At 27.0% G+C, this 22,510-nt stretch overlaps 1 protein-coding gene across 4 annotated transcripts; it reads left to right on the top strand.

The window, feature by feature from the left end:
- The first annotated feature begins 3,596 nt into the window (after nt 1-3,596).
- Nucleotides 3,597-22,389, top strand: LOC105200064 (very long-chain-fatty-acid--CoA ligase bubblegum). Of its 4 annotated transcripts, none has more exons than XM_039452023.1 (13): nt 3,597-3,750; nt 13,110-13,177; nt 15,990-16,038; nt 16,284-16,491; nt 16,979-17,113; nt 17,265-17,460; nt 17,543-17,644; nt 17,829-17,981; nt 18,133-18,602; nt 18,705-18,919; nt 19,058-19,209; nt 19,292-19,417; nt 21,670-21,864. In XM_039452023.1, exons 2-13 carry the CDS (start codon nt 13,115-13,117, stop codon nt 21,862-21,864), a joined length of 2,064 nt encoding a protein of 687 aa, XP_039307957.1. In that variant the 5' UTR covers nt 3,597-3,750; nt 13,110-13,114. The 4 variants fall into 4 exon arrangements, with proteins under 4 accessions (XP_039307957.1, XP_039307959.1, XP_039307958.1 ...); XM_039452025.1 differs by having other exon boundaries at nt 3,611-3,736; XM_039452024.1 differs by lacking the exon at nt 3,597-3,750 and adding an exon at nt 6,510-6,752.
- The last annotated feature ends 121 nt before the right edge of the window (nt 22,390-22,510 follow it).

Here is a 22,510-nt window from a genome sequence, read left to right as displayed (position 1 = left end):
TATTACTGCGTTAATACTCAATACACTGAGAAAAATGATCTAGTTATATTAATAAAATTTGTACGATTTGTACGATTGTTTTTTGGTGAAACCAAGCAGAATTTCTGGTTATTATAATCAGAACGTTTGATAGCTAAATTTTACTATAATCTGATAATTTCTACGAGATTTCTGATTCATCGTTTTGAAACAGGACGTATTAGTTGAACCTACTAGATTTGTAAATAATGCAACAAGACTTTTTTCAGTCCACATATTGCATATTTCGATCGATTTTTAGCTTCGTTCCACCTAGTATTCTCTTATCTCGTCAATCTGGCACCGATCTAAATGTCGTCATTTAAATTGCGTGCAGAGCATGCAAATCAGCAAACTGTCAATAAAACACAAGTTTACAAACGCAATTAATACAAGTGAGTTTTTTAATTCAGCAATAAAAGTCGTTTTACACAAACTTCTTTTTGTTATAAAAACTACATTTGCATATAAATGCGTAATATATAGTTTTTGCGATTAATCAATAATCGACCAATTAAAAAACTTATTTCATGCTACGATAGAAACAAAAACAATCATGGTTGAATTAAAACACGTTTGGTTAAGAAAATTTTAATGAAAATAAACAGAATTTCTGGTTATTACAATCAAACATATGGATTTGTAAACAGAACATTTAGATATGATAACTATAAGGATTTGGTTAACAACTGGATCTATACAAAACTTCTGATATATAGCAGTATGTATACACGCATGAACGCGGCAGTAATTATTTTTCGTATGAAGAAAACCACATACAATAAAATAAAAGACGTAGTATTATAAAATTTTTCAATAATCTAATAAAATGATCTTTTGCGAGTTCCCAAAATTGAACTAGAATAAGCAAATAAGAGATGTATCTTAACAGAACAGTTTTTAGTTCTGTACAAAAATTAATCCAGGAAAGTGACACTGGAAAATTGGTGAGATAAAAGGAATAACAATAGGGGGAACCAGTTATATAAAGATCGGCCGAAATGTGCAAGCCAACATGTGCCAAGCTTGTACTGGAAAAAGTCTAAGACTTTACATAAGCACGGAGAATATTTCATCATCATGTTAAATATAAATTTTTTGTATTAACTGTTTTTTTTTTAAACATATAAACTTAAATTAAATTCAACTTTTTTAACTGTATTTTACACTTTGAATCATTTTGTATTTGTGATACGACGATAAGTTTTTCATGTTCATTGACGTAATCATCATGACAATGTAAATAAAAAATTTTTACATAAAATATTTACATAAAACAAAAGTTGAAATGTAAATAAAAAATTTTTACGTAAAATCTTTACATAAAATAAATCCGGAAGCTCCGATTAAATTTAAAATATTAATTTACAATTTACAAAAATTATTATTGCAGTTGTTATAATGTTACGACGCTGCGACAAACTAATCAAAACATAGAATATATAATTTTTTTTTCTTTTTTAGTGGGTCCATTGCAGCGCGTAATACTGCATTGTAGATCCTCCTCCTCCACTGTAGAGATAAAAAAAGGGGTACTTTAAAAATCAAATTAGCAAAGTAAAAAAATTTAAAGCGAAAATGATCTTGCATTGTTTTAGTTAATAATGCCTTTTAAAAACTAATATATAAGAACAAATCTAAATCTGCATACTAATTGTAAGTCTCATCTGTGCATCTGTGAAAACACACTCTTTAAAGTGAAGAAAAATTTAACAAACATTTCTGCGGTGACTTAGTTAGAAATAACCTGTTGAAAAAACCTATAAATTGTTTTTAATTGAAAATAGAGCAAGTAATATTTTGCCTCAACTTTTCTTATTTCTGTTCTTCTTTCAAAGATTAGTTTTCTAAATTTAAATATGCTAATACACTTCTCGGTCATAATAGGCTATTGTTTTTAACTAAAATATTAATTGTCAGTTTAGAGACTCCCTGTATACATATTAATGATATTTTACTCGTTTCCATCGAAAATACTTATTCTCATGCAAATACATTAGTTAGCCGTGTGAGAGCTGTATTCACGAAAATGTCACCAATCACTGAAACCGTACAACTATCACTGAAAGAAGTTTTGTTATATTAATTGGAAATCTGCTTGATTTAATCACTGTGTTTTTTAAAACCGGAGGAAAATCTTGTAGAAAATACTGGATAATAGTAAAATCTATTAAACGTTTTAGCTATCAAATCTCAAATCTTATTATTTTATAGAAACAGAAACTATGCACAATTGCACTCAATCATATATTTCTTGTTGATATGATTAATGCCTATTTTTACCAACGCAGATTAACTTTGATCGACGTTTATCTTGCTCTTTATTTTTCTTTAGTTCTCAGAATTGGAAAAAAATAAAGAAAAAGTTAAACTGAGTTCAAAATTGATCTACAGTGGTAAAAATAAGTATAAATAGCTTTTCTTAATGTACAGATACGATTGAATCAAATACGATCATGATTAGATGTGAACATTTCCATTAAATTTTATTGTACAATCTCTTTATTCGTGAACGGTACATTCACAGAATGAATACGGCATGTCATCTTTATATCAGGAAACAATTTTAAAAAGATAAAGCGTAAAAAAACAATTAATAATCGACATTATTTAAATCAAAAAATTAATAGTAAAAAATATACACCCAAAGAAAATGTTTAATTTGATTTGCTTATAATTGCAAAAATATTTCAATCTGTTTCTTAAAAATTATATTTTAATATTCACATAAATATTAAATATTTATATATTTTAATATTCAGATAAATATTAAAGACCAATAATTACTGAATATGTTAATGAATACATTAAAAACACATAAAAAGGTATTACATATATACAGTACACATTACTTTATTTCTGTTTTGCTAAATATTGCGTACTTTTTATCCGGAATATTAACAACAAATTATGTACATTTAAATTATTCATTTTTTTATAAATAATAATAAAACCAAATAATTTTAAATAGTCCAATAGTACAAAATTGAACTCTTATTTCAGTTTGCATGAAATATTCCATTTATTTACATCATGAAACGAGCAAATGAAACCGGCTGAACAAGAAAAATATGATTAAACTATAAAAAATTGAAAGGCGTGTGTTTAACGCATTTAACGCATGTGACATACGCATTCCGTAAATGCATCATAATTTCAAAATTATATAAACAAATGTAATCTGTATTATAAATTTAAACTCTTAATTTAATTGTAACGTAATAATTCATCTAAGTTCAAATAACGCTATTCAAGGAACAGGTCGATTTCAATCAGATTTATTACACAGGTCTAAAGTCTGTCCCTACCCTCTATATTTCAGAAATGATTTAAAATCATCGAAAAATCACGATATTCATGTTTAATCATTTCGAAGGGTTACTCTATTCTTGCAAGCCCTTTAAAAAATAGCCCCTTGAAATGATCTAATATTATATTTTACGATTTTTTACAATTTTGAATCGCTTACTAAATATATATGAGTGAAAACTTTATTGACATCCTGTATAACTTATATCGAGACAAAAAGCTAAAGCCATACTTCGCCTTAATAGTATACGGACGTCAACTTATGTATAGCGTGATCGACATAGATGAAGTCAGTTCTTGGTGAAAAGTCAGTGCTACAAGAGCTGTCGCACGGTTCGGAGTCCGACTCATAGTCCAGACTGTAACTCAAGCACGCGGGAATTGTTTATCTTAGTAATTCGATTAAAAAGTAAGGAAGGCAAGGTGAGTGCGAATGACAATGAATATCTGGGCATATATTATGCAACTGTTCGAAATGGAATTTCAATCGGAATTATTCCGTTTTCCGTCTTTAGTAATCGCAATAAAAATTTATTATTCCATCGGAATTCATTCCAAACAGTTTCATGATATGTGTCCTGCCTCGTGTCCTGGAGTTACGGAACAAATGTAAAAATTAAATTTAATAAAACAATTGATTAAAATTTGAAAAAAATAACTAAAACTTGAGAAAAATAACTAAAAGAGTAAAGGTATATATATATATATATATATATATATATATATATATAAAAAATAAAAGATTTTTTATTCTACATCACTTTTTGCACACGATTTTAGATTGTTATTTTTATTTAAAAGATTTATTACGCAATAAGAAAATAATTTAGCAAACTTATTTTTTAATAATAAAGGAGATTTAACTTATATACTGTAAAATTAATTAAAAAAAAATCTTGTTAGAAAACTGGAGTATCTTTTACTACAATTTAAAATTAAAATAAAATAGTGAGAGTATGGCGCGATACTTTTCTTGCACAATTGTATGCAAATATGTATTAAATATTCAAGTGAAACAATAACATTGTCGAGCGTTTCGGCTATTACAATTTTACTTTGAGCAAAAATTTTCTTAATTTTACACGATTATATTTTAAGTCTTAGTAAAAATTCTCTTCACTCTACGTTCTTGAGAAAATTTTTATCTTGAGTCTGAAGTTTAAAAAGATATTACGTATAATTGTTTTATGATTAGAAACTTAGATAAAAGTTAAAAGACGAGGCAAATATTAAGTCTGAAAAGAATATAAAAATATAAATTAAAAGACAAAAATACTTGTCTAACAAGTATCTTGTAAGTTATATTTTATACAAAATTACCTTTTCCAAAACAAAATTTGTTACAAATTTTGTAAAGCCTAAAAACAACTGACCTATCCATTTTTGAATGTTTAAGGAGTTAGTTTAATAAAATTGTAAAATATAGAGATTAATTGTTTTTATCGTTTGATTATATTTATCTTATATTATATTACATTTATTATATGTATTTATTTATATTTTACGTTATTATATTTGGTCTCTTTAACGACAACAATTATAAGCACAAAAACAAAAAAAAACAATTTATTATAATAAATTTTTATCGTACGATAATTACAATTGGCTTAGTAACTGGTATGTTAAGAACAATCGTTAACCAAATCTAAATTCTAATTATTTCTCAATTAACTTGTGATTTACATTGCTCTATCACTGTAAAATCTTTTAATCTTATTTTATTCATAAGCTATATTTTTTCACATGTTCAATTTAATTTATATTTAATTAGCAACGTTATCATTATATATTAATATTAAATACTATCGTTATATATTAATATTAATATATTAATATTAAATTATTTAATATTTTAAAAATAAAGTTTCTTTTGCATTAATAAAATCCTAATTTATCATCTTCATACTAAATCTCCTTTATTTACAATGTACGATTTATAATTTGCGTCATTAATCTCTAATGATGAAATGTAAAACATCAATTTTGAAATAACGTTAAACAACTTTATCTAAAAGCATTGATAATATTACTTCAGAAAAATAAATGTTGAATCTAATTCTAGCTCCCAATAAACGCTCCCAATAAAACTCTTATTAAAAATTTAATTAAATTGCAGTTTTTATTAGAAATTTTATACATTACAAGTATTATATTATACTATATTATACTATAAAATTTGCATAATCACAAATAATAATTCAATTTTAATTAAAATCAAATTAAAATGGATTTCATTATCTGCCTGTCCTAATCAAGTTTAATTATATCATATGCAAATACTTACTTTTGCATTTTACGATTGTAAAATTGTAGCGCAAAAAATAATTAATGTTTCAATATTTTAAATAGAGACATCATGTTAGTCAAAGAATTTGAATATATAAGTAAAGATATATAAAATAACAAATACTTTTTGTCAGAAAATTCATATAAAATTTTCTGTTTTTTCATATACACTTCTCTTAAGATGTTCTTATAAACTTGTTTCTTTTCAGAGAAACGTGCACTTTCGCATCAATATTTTACATCATGCTATAACCGTCTCTTATTGTAATATGTAGTAACAATTAACTTAAAGCTTTTAAGTAACATTGACCGGCTACGATCGATACAACTAGATAACAGTAGAAATTACCATTAGCATTTTTGACTCATATATTGCGATTGATCATTTTTAATATAGTTAATACTCCAATTATATATATGTCACATAAAAATGTAAATTAATTAAATAAAACATCTCTTCTATATATTGCAGAAAAATGTAAATTCATTGTACATACAATGTACTCTTTGTTTTCTTGTTTTTTTTTGCCAATTGCTTTTCCACCTTTTTGTGCACTATCGAAATTGACAAAAAGATTAATGAACGAAAAAGACAAGACATATAATTTTCTATAAAATAATGAACGAAAAAGCAAAAGAAAAACAACAATAAATAAAAAGCAAGAAAGCAAAAAAACACAATGTAAATTAGCCTTAAAATAATTCCGAAACAATGTAAACATTTTTATCACGATTTTAATACTCAATCATTTAATCAACCCATTCTGTTATTTACGTGGGATGTTGTTTTTTGTTTAAATGATGATTAAAAAACAGTAAAGTCGAAACATTTCGTTCATTGTGATTAATCCAATAAATTAGGTATATCTCTTTCAACTTTATCTTATTTTACTCATTTATTAAACTTGTTTATTTCTTATCTTTTCTTGTTTATTAACTCTCACTTATCGCACGAAGATATAGCATATCCAGAGTTTTGAAAATCATGCAATCTTTGTAGAAACAGGAAAGTAAGAGGGACTAGAGAGGGAAAAAGTTAAATATTCAACGTATGTTTTCCTGTATCTAGCGTCGTCAATTTTTGTGAAGACGCAGTAGTGAAGATCGCACACGAGAGTTGAGTAGTGAAAATACGTATGGTAATTGAGAGTTAAAATAACTATATTTTATATTATATTCAAACACAAGAACGTTATTTGTTTCTAAAGCTTTTCATTTAAAAAAATATTGTATTAATAACACCATCTAGAAACTTATTAACAAATTTTTTACTATCATCATCTATCGATTTAAAATCTATTAATCAAAAATAAACATTTTATTGTTCTTATCATTCTTTATTATTTATTGATCAAAATATATGTACTGATCTAATTTCGTCCAAAAACATTTTTAACAATACGTTGTCAATCGGCAATATGTATTTTATACGCGAATTGTTAATACAATATAAATAGATAAATAGATAAAGTATAGTAGATAAATAAGTAAATTAACATAAATATAACATCACTTATTGGTGTGCTCCGATGATTGGAGAAATAGTGAGATTATCACATGCCTTCGAGTGTTGAGTGTTCTCTGATGAAAAGATAACGATATCAGTTCACACCGATCTATTTTCGGTTGTTGGTTTGATGGCACTTGGTGTGATTTTCTCTGTTTCCTCCGAATACACACACTGAATTCTTCGAACGGCTATGGATTCAAATGGATTGGTCGCACGTTTCATTTCTACGCACATTGGGTGAGATACAGAAAGCAAATGGCCAATCCGTAATTATTGACTCAAATTTTGATTCTCTCTCTAGTCCTTAGTTCTTGTCAATTGTTAGCGTGATGACTCCTCAACGTATTTCTATAGTGTGTGCTTTTTACACTTTACATAAATATACGAGATCTACAGTTTAAGCGCCGGTTTTGAATGGCTAATTCAGAAAAGTTTTTATGGTAAGATACTCTCGGGGATCAAGCCATTGCTTTCCGACAAGTAGCGATTTAATGAAAGATTCTGATTCAGTGGAATTTAACGATCTTTGGCACAGAGGGCAGACGCATGACTCTTCGCGTCACGATGTACACTATTTAATTACAAATAGAAAATGAATTTAAAAAAAAATCCAAAAACTTGAATAGACATCACTTGAATGAATAACTTTCAATATTTTCCAATTTCTCATTTTCTAGAATAGAATAACTCATAAAAATGCATGACAATATTTTAGATAATAAACTTTCTCATTAAAAAAGTAAAAGAAATAAACACAAGTTGCTTCCAATTGTTCGTTAAAAAATAAAAATGAAAAGGATATTAAATTTTTATGTGAATATGTCTTACAAATACGTCTTAACCTAATTTAGTGCTATAAAATACTCTCGATATCTAATTTAGTGCTATAAAATAATGCTCGATATCTATGATCAACAACTTTGAAATATGTCACTGCAATGTTAAATCCAATGAAAAGCATAAGAAGAATGCGTGATAAAATTACGCAAGTCATAGTGCAGTGCTTTTTGCATAATCACTCTATTTTCATTGTTTACAAATTTCATTGCTGAGATATATGCAACATGTAAGATGGACATTGAGCTTTTAATTGTCTATAAATTATGATATATGTGAATTATTACTTTTATAACGTTTTGTACACGTTTTATCTATATTAGTATTTAAATTTATTTAAAAAAAAGTATTGCCACACACATGCTATATTCCACGTGGCAACATCAAAATGCGCATAAAATACAATATATAATATATAAATTGAAATTTTATTATACAATTTATTAAAGTATAATTAAAGTTTAATTATAATAAAATATGATACAGCCATTGACAAAAGTATTAGGCACCCTTACTTTTTCTAAATTTTTTATAACTAAATTGCCTAAGCTAAAAAATAAGTTATAAAAAACAATGGTGGACCAAGCAAACATTAGGTTATTTAAGAAATAAATGATAACATTTATAAAGATAGTGTTATGTATTTCTTTATAAATTGAAAAAATTTTTAAATAAATAGGGTGCCTAATAATTTTGTCAATGGCTGTATATGATAAGTTTATGAAGAGTCACGTATTATGTGATAATTATGAGATAAACTTTGATGAACTAACATTTCATTTATGATATCCACATTTATTAGTGACTCTGTTTACTGCTGGTAATTCCTGATCAATAATCTGAAGATAAAAAATTTCTTTTTTTGTTCTTTATACGTTATCATATTTTGCAGAAAAGTAGAAAGAAAATACTTTAAAAGCGTACTGTAATAAAAAAAGTTCAGAATTCAAAATTCAATTGAAAAAAATATGAGTTTTGAAGATGATTTTCAAATGTTGTCTGTCAATTCGTTGTTTGCAGATTTATCGTTATTAAAACTCCCTGTTATTAAAACTCGATAACGTTTATATATTAGAAAGTTTTATTTATAAAAAATATTGCAAATATAATAAATACTTAAAATTAAAATATTATAAATACTTAAAAATTCAACTAAATACAGATCTAAAAATAATTAAACTATTAAAATAATTTATGTCAAATGCTGAAGCATGATAATATTACAAAAAGTTTTAAATACTCACAATCAGCTTAAGCGTTTTACATAATTATTATTATATATTATTATTAAATTTTTTAATGTTTCAGCAAAACCGTTCTGTCCATGTAATTTAAATCTAGAAAATAAATATATCTATTACTAACATGGATTAAAATCAGTTTTAGGTAGTACACGGAAAGAAATAATTGGTAGCATAGCAAATTTTACATTGCTGTAGCAAAATCTGTTAATTATCATGTGAACAGGAAAGAGATTAGTTAAGAGTACTAATTGATATTTGCTAAATATAAGTTTGCTAAAACTACAATTCATTCTGCTGTAAGAACAAATTCATTGAATCACTGGTTGAAGCCCGTATGAGCCTGTTTGAATGAGTAGTAATATTTTTGCTCCAATAGCAAAAGTATTTGCTAAAAGAGTTTCAAGATTATTTATTATAGTTTTATAAATTATTTACAAATTATTATATTTTTAACAAAAAACTACATAACAAAGCTGCATGTCATTACAAAAATTTATTGCGTATTATTTCTTGCACTTTGACGTCATACAAACGCGCCGCGAGAAAGCCGAACTTAAAATATTATAAACTAGAAAGATATTCGACCGATACATGTAACACAGTTACTAAACAAGAATATGACCGAAAGTAACGGCGCAGTTTGGTTGAGCCTGAGAAAGTATATAAAATCACACAAATAACATAAAAAGCATTAAAATCCAGCTACGACCGAAGAGGCCTTCTTGTTTAGTTAAAATATTATGAGAATTAATACACACAATAATTAATATTTACGAGAAGTGTATTGCATTAATTAATTATAATCATAGGGTACAAAGAAACAATTCAGATAAAAACAAAATAACCTAACATCGATGAAATCGTTCGTCACATACAAACAAGACAACATTGTATTGTATTTCGGAAAATTTTTATGTAATTTAATATTTACTACACATATTTTATATTTTAATACATTAAAATATAAAAGATTTGATTATTTTTGTTAAACTGTAGAGTAAAATTTCAATAATTTTAAAATATCAAATAGTTTATGATTCTTTCTTGTTTTAAATGCAATAAATGCTAAGTAGTGATAAACATATGTAATATCTTGTGTTTTTACAATACATTTTTTCAATCTAACTTGAATTGCAAATTTAATTTACAATGCATTATGGATTAATCGCACTATCCCGTAAATAAACATTATATACCTAATACATAATCATAAAAGAAATGACGTAACATGTAAAACAAGAGACTCATAATCCAGAAATTTCAAAATTGGTATTTTACTAACAATAAGATAAGCACATTTTTCAAAAGATAATATATAACATTTAAATAAATAATCATATAACAATAAATTTCGATATTATATGATCATATATTACCATATAAAAAAATTTTGTCTCAAATTATAAAAATTTTGCCTTAGCACATTTTACAATGCTGCATATGGTAATTTTTATTAAGCAGTTTATAAAATGTCTTTTGTATATTTTTTTCAAAAATTTCTATCTTTACTCATAATACTTGATAAGTCAAGTTTAATAGATCCTAAGCTTATAACTACACATAATAAAATTCTGTGTTTAAGTACCGCGGTAAATTTCTTCGTGTGGTTAACAGCAAAAATATAAATATATGCTGTCAACTGCATTTATTAATCTAATCAAACAGCGTACTTTTATAATGACCTTTTTTATGTGATATTCACATTTTTCTTTTATTTAAAAGCGCCGCTTTTTTTCATTTCTTGAAAAACATTGATTTCTTAAAGAGGCGGAAATTACGTTGTCCGATGCAATCGCATAAAATTATGTTGTCCTTGTGACATTGATCCTTACAGCCAACGATTAAGCGCAATTTGCGAGTTTACGTAACACGTCTTCCACCAATGCTAATAACACGTATGAGTGCACTTTGAACATTTAAATGATAAAAATAGAACAATCATCGTACATCATACAATTACAACAATTTTTTAAAAACTTTCTTTGTATCAATGTTAACTGTGAAAAAAATTTTGCGTAATAATGACTGGTGAAGAGATGGCAAACTTCAGTTTGCCATCTCTCCATCAGTCATTATTATGCAAATTTTTCAGTAAAAAGGCAGTTCATGTTTCGTAAACATGTTTTTTTCTGTACTTTGCTTAAATATATAAAATTGAAAGAAGCACCCGTAGTCTAGACAACTACTAACTGTTAGCTTTGTTTATTTGTTAAATAAACATTCCAATGTGTGTACATAAATAAATCAACGCTTCAAACGGCAAATTCAATTGTTGATGCTACCTTGCATTTGAGAATTAATCTATGTCTTATATTAATTTTTTAAACAATTAACTGTTGAATAAAGGCTTTTTTTATTTTTATGACATACACCTTTGAAGATAGGGGTTTTCAGTTTTTTTCAATTCTTTTCAGTTCTGGTATATACTTATCTCAAATTCCTTTTTAAACAGTTAACTTTTGAATAAATTAAAATATTTGTTAAACCTTGAAATTTAATGGTATCTTCGTAAATAAATGCTATATTGCAACCTATATTGTATTTTTGTTTTAATTGGATAAAATTTTGTTATTTTTTCATTTATTATTTCTATTTCTTTTATCATTTCTATTTCTATGCATAGAAAGAATAGTTTTGTTAAAGTATCTAAGAATTTAGTTGGATACAAATCTGAAAATGATTTTATAAGGTCATTAAAATAATTATATTAGACTTTCGAACTAACTGCTAAAATGTCAACATTTTTTTTAAGTATTGCTTATCATGCTTGAACATCCGTCACAATTATTTTGATGATCCAATAAAATCATTTTCATCTATATCCAGCTAAATGTTTAAATACTTCACTACATCATATTTGCACATAAATTACTTTTTCTACTATTTATTGTCATGCTTTATGTATTTAATGTGAGACACAGACGTTTCTATAAAAAAAAAAAAATCATTTGCTTAAATTGGAACAATTTATTATTATTCCTATTTTAAATTTGGCGCGTTAAAGCCTGTTCGTTGAATCCTTTTCTTTTCCGCGGGAATACAACTTTATTTATTCTTTAATTAATATAAATAGTCTCACTTGAGAGAAGTAAAAATAATTTAAACAATTGAATGCTATGAGCAACTCCCAATATTACGAAGAAACAAAAACACAAGTATCTTTTTTAAAAAAAGATATGTGAAGATGTGTCAACCTAAGTATTTCTTGAAGTTCGAGTAGATTTTAAAGAGTTTTTTCAAATTACCAGAAATGTGAATATCTTTACATGCTTTTTTTGTTTTTATATTGCCAATTGTTGTTGCTTTTCCGCAATGGTGATTAGTTCTCTTATTCTGCGCTAACTTTACGAGCGGCTGTCATCGCGGATTTAGCAAATGCCAATTTGTAATTGTAAAAATGTGCATTAATAGAAGGTTTTTAATGCAATTGTTTCCAAAAAATAAAAAATAAAAAGATAAACAGCATGTGTGAAGTGCGCGTCTGCAATGCATTAATCATTATTAAAATGTCTTTGATCATGGGGCCGCATACAATTTGTAAATTAATATTTTAACTTGATAAAATTTACACATTTTATGCAAATACTACTGCATGCTGCCAGCACAGAAAGAAAAAAATTCAAAAAAACATATTCGAAACATTTACAATTTAATTGAATTTAAAAGATAAACCACAGCTACGCGAATAAAATTACATGTATAGTAATAGTGTCAATATGTTGAAAAAAAGTACATAAATAAATTATAGTCGACCAATAGCTAAGATACTTTCGACAAATATTAGGATATTAATAACGTGTATAATATGAATTTAATAATAAACACTGTTCATTTATTTTATTATATGTTATTATATACATTTTACTACATTTTATCACATATTTATACACATTATCTTCTTTCAGATATAATGTCGGTATCTCAGGCCAAACAGTCATATGGAGGCATAAATGGAATTACGCGAGATGATAAGGTACGATTAATATTTGTAAAAATATCACATGATTATGTAACTTTCTATTCAGAGACTACGTAAATAAACACATTTCATTGCGATTAGTAATTACAACAGATCTATCGTAATTTATGAATTTGTTGACTAATTTCATCACGCGTTGATGCTATATAAAGAATAATTTTGTTAAGATAGTAAGCACAATCGTTATTTTTCTGATTAAATATCATTTTCATCTTATTGCATATGATACATAAGTTTAATGTAATACACGTTTTTGTTTTTACATCTTGGCTACATTTCGTGTAGCGTTAGACAAAAATGTAAATAAATTCAATAGAATACTTATTTAAAAAATATATTTATAAAAAAATATTATTTGAAATAAGTATTTTGCACAGTAAATATAAACAAGCAAATAGTTTAACATTTACATCTACTTGAATTTACTTGAGATATTTAATATTTACAGTTAAAATATTATTTTATATTATATTATTTTATGTTTCAATGTCACAGATAAATAAGTTTTCTTTATTTTTTTTAATTGTTTATTTACTATTTTCTTTTTTTAAGAGTACAAAATAGAAAATACTAAAATAAAAAACAACACATATTTTATAGATATACAGATGTATCTCGATTTCTATAAATGTTTTAAAATAAATTCACTTATCATTAATTACCTAGTTACTTGGTAAGAAAAATAAGTTATATTTATATATCCACGAGATGTATATTGTTTTTTTTTTATATTTGGTTCCTACTATTTTCTATTTTGTATTAAAGAATAAAAAATATTAAATAAACAATAAAAAAAAACTTATTTATCCATAACATATAGAAATAGAAAATATCTTATTTCAAGATGTATATGTATATGTCAAATATGTTTTATTTGCTTTTTTTAATTATTATTAAAAATATTTATTTCAAATACTACCTTTATAGATACATCCTTTAAATATTTGTTCCTGTTTTTTCTACTTTTCATTGATTTCATGCAATTATATAATAGTATATGTAAATTAAAAATTATGTTATTATAAACACGCACATAAAAGTGAATATATTACCATTTAATTTAAAAAATTATATAAGTTTCTCGCGTAACTAATTCTAACTTTAGGTATTTGAAATTTTTATGTACGTCAGCAATTTTTATGTACGTCAGGAAAATTAATAAATAATCAATCATTTACTCAATCATATTTTTAATGTAACATTAATCAATCACTTTTTTGTTGCAATTTGCAGAGACACTGTAGATATATAGAATTGAAAAATTCCAACAAAAAATACAAATACACACACACACACACACACACACATACATATATATATATATATATATATATATATATGTATATATATATATATATATATATATATATATACACACTATTAAAAAAGTGCATTAAATTTAATGTACATGTTACAGAGCAGATACATTAAAAATATTTATTATACACTAAAAACACTTGTCATTTAATATTACCATGTATACAAATGTACTATTCAATAATTACAAATACATTAAATTAAATGTACTTATGTAATTTAAAAGTATATTGAGTTTCATGACTCTAACATTAATTATTACGTATTTATATTAAATCATTGAATTATTCATTAGACGATTTCAGTCTTAGAATCTCATTCACTACAATGATAGCCATGTATCTCCAAGTAAAAAGATATAAGTTTGAAACTACATAAATTTTTTAATAATTACTAGAGATAAGCATATTTTCTTGACCATAAAAATGCCTATCATTAACATATAAGATAAGCAATACGTATTAGCACTCTGTATACAGATTGTTTTAAGATACCTACTCTGTATAATTGAGTTCGAGTTAATTTTTTATCACTTTTTTATCACCTTCTTTATCACTTTTTTATCACATTTTTTATCACTTTTACAAGTATAAAAAAATTCTTCAATGACTTACGCACTTTAACATCTCTAAAAAGTACAATATTTGTATCATTAATTTTAAAAAATTGTATAAATGTTATAATTAATTATAGCCGACAAAATCAGAGAAATGTATGTTATAAAAATTCATAACTTTGAAAAGTATCTCAAGAGAAAAAAAAATTTATATCTTGGTTGACATGTCAAACTAGAAAAAAAAAAAGTTCAAGTGTCAATTCTTCAAACAGTTGAATTATTCATTAACCTAAAAAAAGACGTATTTTAGTATGAGAACAACGTTCACATACCACGTTGTATCAGTATTCATGAATAAGTATTGAGAAATAAGTACAAAAAATTGAAAATATATTGAATTTACATTTTAAGCAATCCATTTTTTTTTACTATAACAAAAATCTTAAAATTAATTATAAAAAACGTTTTTGAATATTATTTATGACATTCAACGTATATATGATGAGGTATTTCGCATTTTTAATCAAACTTATTGCTTAAATTTTAATTTTTTTGAATAGTTAATTTCTTCAATAGAAATTTTTTCAATATAAACAAAAGTTAGTTGAAAATAAAGAAAAAATAAAAATTTACAGAAAAATTAAAATATAAATCAAGCATTCATTCTATGCATAATAGTGTTATTTATGACCTAAGCGTCTTGGATAAAAGATATGTTCGAATTGAGGCCGAAATAATAATGCATTAGACTTGTTCTCTAGATGTCAACTTTTTTCGGGAAAGGATAAAGAACTTATTTAACCAAGTATAGTATTAACAAAAAAAAGAAATGGATCATTCGAATCATGTGTACAGAGTGTTAAATTCACTTGAGCTTAATATCATAGCAATTTTACATTTACAATACACAAATGAGTGTTAAATTTGTTGCAGGGAAATCAAACAACTAGATATGCATTGGCTAGTGAAACTGGTCTCGATGGTAATTATATTATAAGAAATTCAAGAAAACTTTATTTTACAATAATTGATCAAACTTCTTTTGCAATTGTCAATTACAAACACACATTAAAGTTACTTTTCTTATTTTGCATAAGCAATTATTTATAAATTCTGTCTTTGACAGAGTATGCCTTTTTCTTTTCTTTTCTTTTTTGTTTTCTATTAAGTGCACAATTTTCATAGATTGCCTTTTTTTACACATAATATACGTTTGAATATTTTTAGGACCAGATCAGGTACTGTCTGCGGATGTAGATATCACAAGTGACGCTAACGGCAGAGTACGAATAAAGTTAGACAGCAATGGACTCAATTCAATCATGCCCCAATCAATTCCTGGAATTTTCACTAAAACAGCGAAACGTTATCCTGATCATATCGCGTTGGTGTCCAGACCTGATGCCAACGGCAAAAGAACTACGTATACCTTCCAGTATGTATAAAACAGTTATAGAAAGATTTTTTATTTTCTTTATTATCATCATAATTAATGTAGAAAATTGATAAGACTTCTGATTTTTCTATAGTTTCATAAAGTATAAATATTGCTTTTGTACAAACTCTTTTTCGATCTGATTTACAGATGAACTCGATAATTTTGTCAACTATTCGAAAAGAACGGTTTTGCCGAAGTAGGTATTGAAAGATTTAGCTGTATAGTGAATCTGAAAATAATTTTATTGAATTATCAAATTATAAAGAAGTATGATGAGTTCAAGTATGATGAGTAATGTTGCAAAAAATGTTGACATTTTCCAGTAACCAGCTTGAACGTCTTATATAATTATTTTGATAGTCTAACAAAATTATTTTCAGATCTGTATCTGCTAAATTTTTAAATACTTCAGCAAAACACCGTTCTTTTCGTCTACATTTGACGTAATAAATGGTGCCATAAACCTTGTTAATTTTTATTACAGAGAATACGAGTCTTCTGTAAGAACCGTGGCGAAAGCGTTTTTGAAGCTAGGTTTGGAGAGATATCATAGCGTTTGCATATTAGGATTCAATAGTCCTGAATGGTTCATTGCCGATCTTGCGGCTATATACGCTGGGTAAAAGATCCTAATTGCTTTATGCTTAAATACGCACCGCGTGTAATTCATACATACCGTTTATACACTTGTGCTTATTTGGCAATGGAAGTAATATAACGTGTATTTTTACTCTTCCAATTTTTAGATAAAATAGATCGTTTTTTTTTAGTGGCTTTGCTACGGGGATTTATACCACAAATTCTCCAGAGGCGTGTCAATATTGCGCTGAACACAGTCAGGCAAATATAATAGTCGTTGAAGATGACAAACAATTGCAGAAAATCTTGCAGATAAAACACAATTTGCCCGACTTGAAAGCAATTGTTCAATACGATGGCGTACCCACCGATAAGGATACCTTGAGCGTAAATCGATTATACTTTTATATTAGACATACTAATATTTTTTTATTTAGTAAATGCAACTTGTTTATTGTTTCTTACACAGTGGAACAATTTATTGGACATAGGTAAGAAAGAATCAGAGGACAAATTACAATCCGTGTTAAAAACAATTGGAGTAAATGAATGCTGCACTTTAGTATATACGGTACGTGAATTTTGAATTTATCACAGCTAATGAAATCGCAGCTATATACTCTCTAAATTTTTTGGAGTAAAATTTCATCTAAAAGAGTGGAATTCCACTCCAAAAATTTTAGAGAGTATTGCAATTATATATTTAATGTATATTGCTTTATTATTGTCTTCTTAATTTGCAATAATTTTTACAGTCAGGAACGGTTGGAAATCCAAAAGCTGTAATGTTAAGCCATGATAATGTATTACATGACCTACGTATGTTATTATTAGCGCTAGGAAATGTACTGAAAGAAAAATCTGAGATCGTAATTAGCTATTTGCCATTATCTCATGTTGCAGCACAGGTGAGATGTTTTGAATAGGACAATATATTTTGAGTTGTAAAAATATTTCGTAGTAAAGTTACTGTTAATGAAGATTTTTCACGTACATAAATTACATCTAAACATCTATTGTGACAATTGAAAAAATGTATAACATTTTTATTAATTCTAGATAATTGACATCATAGCAAATATTATGATGGCTACCACAGTATACTTCGCAGATCCAGGTGCATTAAAGGGTACATTAATAAATACATTATCTGTAGCGCAACCGACCATATTCCTAGGAGTGCCTAGAGTATGGGAAAAGATATATGAAAAAATGCAAGAGAAGGCGCGCAGTAACGGCACGATAAAGACCTGTATTGCTAAATGGGCGAAAGCACAAGGACTTTCGTATTATACGAATAAACTGAATGGTGTAGATCATAAGCATTGGGGTTACATTTTAGCAAAATGGCTTGTTTTTGACAAAGTGAAGGCGGTATTGGGTTTCAACAGATGCCAATTATTCGTTACAGCAGCAGCACCCTTAAGTAACGATATTAAAAAATATTTTATGAGTTTAGACATGCCCCTATTAGAGGTATACGGAATGTCTGAAAGTGGTGGGGCTCAAACGTTAACCAGCAAAGATTTGTAAGCTTTTATTCTTATTGAATTTAGTAGTAAAGAAGTAAAGATATGTACTTTTTTAAAATATTGTTTACAATAATAAACGTTTGCACAATCACTTGTTAGCATGGAGGGTGTGGGAAGACCTATACCTGGAGCATATACAAAATTAGACAATATAAATGAACATGGTGAGGGAGAGGTTTGTATGGGTGGACGACATATATTTATGGGTTATTTAAAAGCACCAGAGAAAACCGAAGAAGCGAAAGATAAAAGTGGCTGGTTACACTCTGGTGATCTTGGCAAATTTGATTCAAAAGGGAATTTGTTTATCACTGGTAAATATTTGTTAACGCTCATAAACATTTATTACACTCATTACGTAATGATATACTTTAAACATAATCACATACATACATATGTTAAGTCAGCGAATACGATACATATTATGTACATATTTTTTTATGAATTTACAGGTAGAATAAAAGAACTAATAATCACAAGTGGAGGGGAGAATGTGGCACCAAACAATATAGAGCATGCGATATTGTCGGAATTGCCATATTTAAGTAATGCCATGGTGATTGGAGATAAAAGGAAATATTTAACAGTGCTTGTCACACTTAAGGTACGATGCAAAAAACTAAAGATACAAATATAAATTTGAATGTCTAAATATCTAAATAATCCAAGTAATGGGTTTTTTTCAGAGTGATATGAATATAGAGACTGGTGCGCCATTGGATACGTTAAATCCCGATGTATTAAAATGGGCACAGTCTATCGGTAGTAGTGCCAAAACAGTCACAGAAGTCATAAACTCTCGTGATCCAGCCGTAAGTCAGATCTTTTCCTTTCTTTGAATACTAATGACACATATTTAAGTATTTAAAGCATCTTATTAGACAAATTCAAATCAAGTAAAAAACAAATAAAAAATTTGAACCCGTCAATGAACATATAAATGAAATTTTAATACAATTACATTTTTAAATAAAAAATGTTAATATAATAAAATCTTTATGAAAATTAGATCATAATAAGTACAATTAATTCACAATTTATTATTTTAAAGTCTTATTATATTAATACTTTTCTGAAATAGTCATTAACTGGTGATTGCTCAAAGATTTTATTAAAATAATAGATTTTTTATTTAAAAATGTAATTATATTAAAATTTTATTTATATGTTCATTGACTGGTGCAGTGACTCTTAATTTTATATACACCGTATATAAAATTATGTATTCATTTAATTCGTGTTCATAAATATATGAATAAATATATTATATATAATTATATATAAATATATATAAAAATTTTTTTCCGGTGAAATATACTTTATTGAAAATGTATTAAGAAATAATGGTAAAAATCGGTATTATTTTACATAAGTATTTTAAGTATTTATTAAGATGATTTATGTAAAGCTTTATTACGATTAGTTGTTCCGTAAATAAATAAAATTTATTTATTTATTTATTTACCTAAGCTCAAAATTGTAATAAAAGTTTGCATAAATCATCATGAATACCTATACATAAATTGATAAAACGATATTTTGTCATTATCTTTTCAATTTTAATGTTATGACAATGAAAAATAATAACAAAATATATATAAACTGTAAAAAAATATTGTTTAAAAATAAAATGTTATAAATACAACTTTCATATTTAAAGTATACGAGGTGTGATCAAAAAGTAAGGTGACTTTAAATTTCTCGCGCTCTGTACACTCTAATTTCAAAATTTTTTTTTGTGTGTTGGTACACTCGTCACGATCATATGTTCACAGTTTTGACTATATAGCATGTGTTGTTTTTATGTGAGAGGCATAAAGATTAGACTCGTGTTTGCGTGCTCAGCGATTTTTTGCTGTTGAAAATAATGGAGCAGAGAGTTTGTATTAATTTTTGTGTAAAAAATGATATTAAGTGTTCAAAAACTCTTGAAATGTTGACAGTGGCGTACGGTGAGTCAACTTTGAGCAAAAAAAATGTTTATAAATGGTATAAGTTATTCCAAGAGGGCCGAGAAAATGTTAACGATGAACCTCGCTCTGGACGCCCCAGCACGTCAAAAACCGACGAAAATGTTCAGGAAGTGAAAGAAATTGTGTTGAAAAATCGTCGAATCACGATTAGAGAAATAGCTGATGATCTTAACATATCGTTTGGCTCATGCCAATCAATTTTAACGGATGTTTTGGGTATGACACGTGTGTCAGCGAAATTCGTTCCAAAACTGCTTAATTTTGATCAGAAGCAGCGTCGCATGAACATCGCCCAAGACATGTTGAACGACGTCAATGATGATCCTGATCTGCTCAAAAAGGTTATAACTGGTGACGAAACATGGGTATATGGTTATGACGTCGAAACCAAACCCCAATCATCCCAGTGGAAGAGCCCAGGAGAGCCAAGACCGAAAAAGGCACGCCAAGTTCGTTCGAATGTGAAGGTTTTGCTCACAGTTTTCTTTGATTACCATGGCGTTGTGCATCAAGAATTCCTACCACAAGGTCGTACAGTAAACAAGGAGTATTACCTTGAGGTTATGCGGCGTTTGCGTGAATCAATAAGAAAAACACGTCCGGAAGTGTGGAAAGAAAATTCATGGATTCTGCACCATGATAATGCACCTGCGCACACGTCGTTACTAGTGAGTACTTTTTTGGCCAAAAACAATACTATCATCATGCCTCAGCCACCGTATTCACCAGACTTGGCCCCCTTCGACTTTTTCCTCTTCCCAAAATTGAAAAGGCCTATGAAAGGACGATTTGCGACGATTGAGGAGATTAAGGCTGCATCGCTGGAGGAGCTCAAGGCAATACCCAAAAGTGCATTTCAGAAATGTTTTGACGACTGGAAAAAGCGCTGGCACAAATGCATTGTATCAGAGGGGGATTATTTTGAAGGGGATAACATAATTTTGGATGAATAAATGAATATTTTTTTATAAAAATGAAAAGTCACCTTACTTTTTGATCACACCTCGTATGTATACTAACACATTTGTAAAAATGAGCATGATACATGCTTAAATATTACTAAATAATACATATATTTCTTGTTCTTTTAGATATATGGAGAAATCGACAAAGCGATTAAAAGAGCAAATACGCAAGCTATAAGTAATGCTCAAAAAGTACAAAAGTTCGAAATTCTTCCTCATGACTTTTCGATTCCAACCGGTGAATTAGGACCCACGTTAAAGCTTAAGAAGAACGTGGTTCAGAAGATGTATGCTGATTTGATAGATAAAATGTATGAATGAAATCACGTGCTACTGTATTAATAAGGGATGTACTATTAAAAATTTTTATACCGGTTTTATAAAGTGCCTTGATATCCAGATATCTGATATTTTTTAAATGCGACATGTGTTTACATCTTAATTCATTTTTTACATTTTAATCCAGATGGTTTAATTTTAGAAAATAAACTATATATCTATAGATTCATTAGCAAGAGTCACACTGACATAAATATTTTTGACATCTGTATGAAGATTATATATTTTATAAAGGCCAAAGCACAGATATTTTTGCATAATGCAAAGTAATTAACCAATCAGAATCCTTCATTTTTATCTTGGAAAGCACGGTTATACCATGCTGGAAAGGAAAACAAGGATCTTGGTTAATTCTCTTATACGTTATCTGTGCTTTGGCCTCAAGAGAGCACAGAGTAATCATAATAATGACATATACAATAAGTTAGATTTATATACATATATAATAAGCAATATAAATATATTTTGCAATTATGCAATTATATATAAATAAAATATCACATAAATTATACTTTTTTATTGCTGCGAAATCACGTTATTTAAAAGATTACAATATTAAATGTGTACTTAATGATCTATGTACACGTACGCACATGTATACACAAGAAAAGATATGTAATACTTGACC

Source organism: Solenopsis invicta, chromosome 7 (genome assembly GCF_016802725.1).
Source record: "Solenopsis invicta isolate M01_SB chromosome 7, UNIL_Sinv_3.0, whole genome shotgun sequence".
NCBI classification, from domain to species: Eukaryota; Metazoa; Arthropoda; class Insecta; order Hymenoptera; family Formicidae; genus Solenopsis; species Solenopsis invicta.
This window is presented reverse-complemented; position numbering and strand designations above follow the sequence as displayed.